The sequence below is a fragment of the Cyprinodon variegatus genome, unplaced genomic scaffold, assembly GCF_000732505.1.
Source record: "Cyprinodon variegatus isolate N-32 unplaced genomic scaffold, C_variegatus-1.0 Scaffold2435, whole genome shotgun sequence".
NCBI classification, from domain to species: Eukaryota; Metazoa; Chordata; class Actinopteri; order Cyprinodontiformes; family Cyprinodontidae; genus Cyprinodon; species Cyprinodon variegatus.
In genome coordinates, this window is record NW_015152888.1 from 20,993 (window position 1) to 23,790 (window position 2,798).

The following is a 2,798-nucleotide window of genomic DNA, read 5'->3' on the forward strand; positions in this document are numbered from 1 at the left end:
CCTCCCAGGAACCCCTGCAGCATCCTCAAGGTCCTCTGCATCACCTGCAGCTTCTGGTCAGCCAGAGGTGGCACACTGCACTGCACCTGCTCCACCTTCATCATTCTCTGCAGCCCCAGTAGGAGATCCTCCAGATGCGTTTGGTGACCAGCCAGCTGCTCCATCGCTCCCCAGCTACGACCAGGATGTGAAGCGATGGAACTGCTCTCACCAGCAAAGGATTTGGATGAAAACAGAGATGGAATCCCTGGGTCTGTGGCCTGGCTCTCGACCAGTGAGACATGTGATGAACATGATTTCTTTGTGGCGTTACCCTCCTCAGCCTGAGCTCATTGATTCTATCCAAAACCTCCCATCACCTAAATATTTTCATCTCCATCCATTTTTTATCTGGAAACCTGAGCATACCATAATGGAAAGAGTCCGCAACAACTACTCACTTCCATGTCTGTACAGCTGTACAAACCCCCATGTTGTGTCATCAGGAGTTGGCCGGCCCCGTGTTGTCATTAGTACAACCTGCCAGTATTACATCCTGGCCTCACGGCTCAGCTGCAGAGGCTGTAAAAAGTACTGGTTTGCAGATAAGCCACAGTGGATCGACATGCTGCCAGCTCGACTCAAGAACATCTTTCCTGCCTATTTGACACACAAGAAAGGCATATGTAGGACCGTGATGGATGAGCTGCGGCGCTCAGGGAGGTCTCCAAATGATATGGCCAACCAGTTGAATGAAGCCCTTCATTTGAAGTATGAGCGTGCTCACTTGTCTTACCTGTCCTCTGTCAAAAATGTGCTGGATGGAGAGATTGGACTCTATGGCCAGAAAACCATCACTGCTTCCCTGAGAGCCACCAACACTGCTGATCCTTTTGGTGGATACGGTGATGCTGATGGCTGGTTTGGGGTTACAGTCGAGGCTCATTATCTGGTGGACTGCCTCATACAGGAGTACCGGAGACAAGAGGACACCCTCAATCTGCTCCTTCAAGGCACGTTTGGGCAGGCTTTTAGAGCAGACCACACCCGGAAAGTGGCCCGGAAAGTTGTGCTGGCATCCGGCACGATGTCTTCCTATGCTGTTATGAACGAAAACTGGATGATCCTGTCCTGGGTGATGCTACAGTCAGAAACGGACAAGTCCCTGGAGCCCATGTATGCAGGGTTGTCCAGTAGATACATTTCTGCAGGTCAGCCAAAAGCCACACATCAATGGGTCGACAGGTAAGAGAAGACAATTTTTAAAAAATATTTTATTATTCATGTTTAAGGAAAACAGTTTGAAATATGCATAACTTTGCTTACAAAAATGTTACATTTCAAAATGTATTTTTCTGTTTATGTTTCAGGGATTGTTGTGCTGCATTCAGGATCCCAAACCCTGAACCACATGAACACCTGCTGTGGGACTCCTGGAAGACAACAGATGCTGCNAGTAAAAGAAAAATAAATGCAATGATTTATAAAAATGTATCATTCATTCAAATGAGATGGTGACCCACCATATAATTAAATAAGCTAAAGAATTACAAATCATTTATCATATCACACCCACATGTTATTTGATTACCTCCATTGTCTTTATATGTATTTTGTCAAGAAGACATATGTGGGTAATGGTGGTAAAAATATATTTTTCTGCTTCAGGAAACTTCAAAGCAACGGCAGCAGTCTCGAAACCAGACCAAGCTGGTGATTGCAGCACCCCTGTCACTCCTACATCAGGTGGATAAATGCACATCTGCGTGCATTTGATCTGTTTACAGAATACTAAGTTTCAGATTTTTTTTCCACAGCTTCTTCGAAGCGTCCTGCACCAGTACCTCCAGAGTTGCTTGCTCTCAAAATACCATTAAGCAAGACCACACCACCCTTAAGACCAGAGCCTGTTTTGGGTCTCAGTGAGTACATTATTTCAATAATAAAACATATAATCATCATTGATACTTTTTTTTAATTATACTTACCTACATTATACAATTTACCTCCCAGGAACCCCTGCAGCATCCTCAAGGTCCTCTGCATCACATTTCAAAATGTATTTTTCTGTTTATGTTTCAGGGATTGTTGTGCTGCATTCAGGATCCCAAACCCTGAACCACATGAACACCTGCTGTGGGACTCCTGGAAGACAACAGATGCTGCAGTAGCTGAGGCAACTTCTGGAAGCCTCACCAACAGCTGTGCTTCTAGAAGGAAGTACAACAGTGAAATCAGCATCAAGCTGGACTTGTTTCACTGTATGCGGCGTTTCTCCAGAGAGTGCACTTCAGAACATCATCCGCTGTACAGCACATTCTGCAAATTCCTGTCAGCAGCGTTCTGTGTAGTTGACCAGGCAGACCTGCAGAGGCTGCGGCAGGCCTACATTTTCTGTGGGATCGAGCCACCAAACCCAACAAAGCAGCACATTAGAGACCACTGCCGCAACAAGATCCCAGGTCCTGCAGAGTTGGTGGAGAGAGTGGAAAGTGTTCTGCAGAGATTTTACTCAGAACGTGATCCTGATGGGGTGCCGCTTTTCAAACCCTCCATGCTGAAAGTGTGGAGAATTCAAAGGGTTCACATCCTCCGTGGCTGTTTGAGTGACCCAGAGGTTGGAGAAGGAGTCCTCTACAGACACGGAGGAACCATACAGTTGAACCACGTTAAGGGGGAGAAAGCGGCAGTACCTGTGTGGATCCCTGTGAGGGGAACTTCTCAGCAGGAGGGCTTTCATTTCCACCAGGCCAGGTGGGTCACTGGGACGCAGGTGTCCACTGAGCTCTTCCAGGCACAGGGGATGATGGGAATTGCTC

The 2,798-nt window shown here is 46.8% G+C and overlaps 1 protein-coding gene across 1 annotated transcript in view; it reads left to right on the forward strand.

The window, feature by feature from the left end:
* LOC107080871 overlaps positions 1-2,798 on the forward strand; it is a gene marked incomplete at its 3' end in the record, with an annotated part of 9,567 nt that overhangs the window by 3,214 nt on the left and 3,555 nt on the right. Inside the window, exons 2-5 of the mRNA XM_015369076.1 lie at positions 9-1,224; positions 1,350-1,435; positions 1,808-1,901; positions 2,062-2,794. Of these exons, the coding sequence (XP_015224562.1) occupies positions 9-1,224; positions 1,350-1,435; positions 1,808-1,901; positions 2,062-2,794 (2,129 nt within the window). The remainder of the gene's footprint in view (positions 1-8; positions 1,225-1,349; positions 1,436-1,807; positions 1,902-2,061; positions 2,795-2,798) is intronic.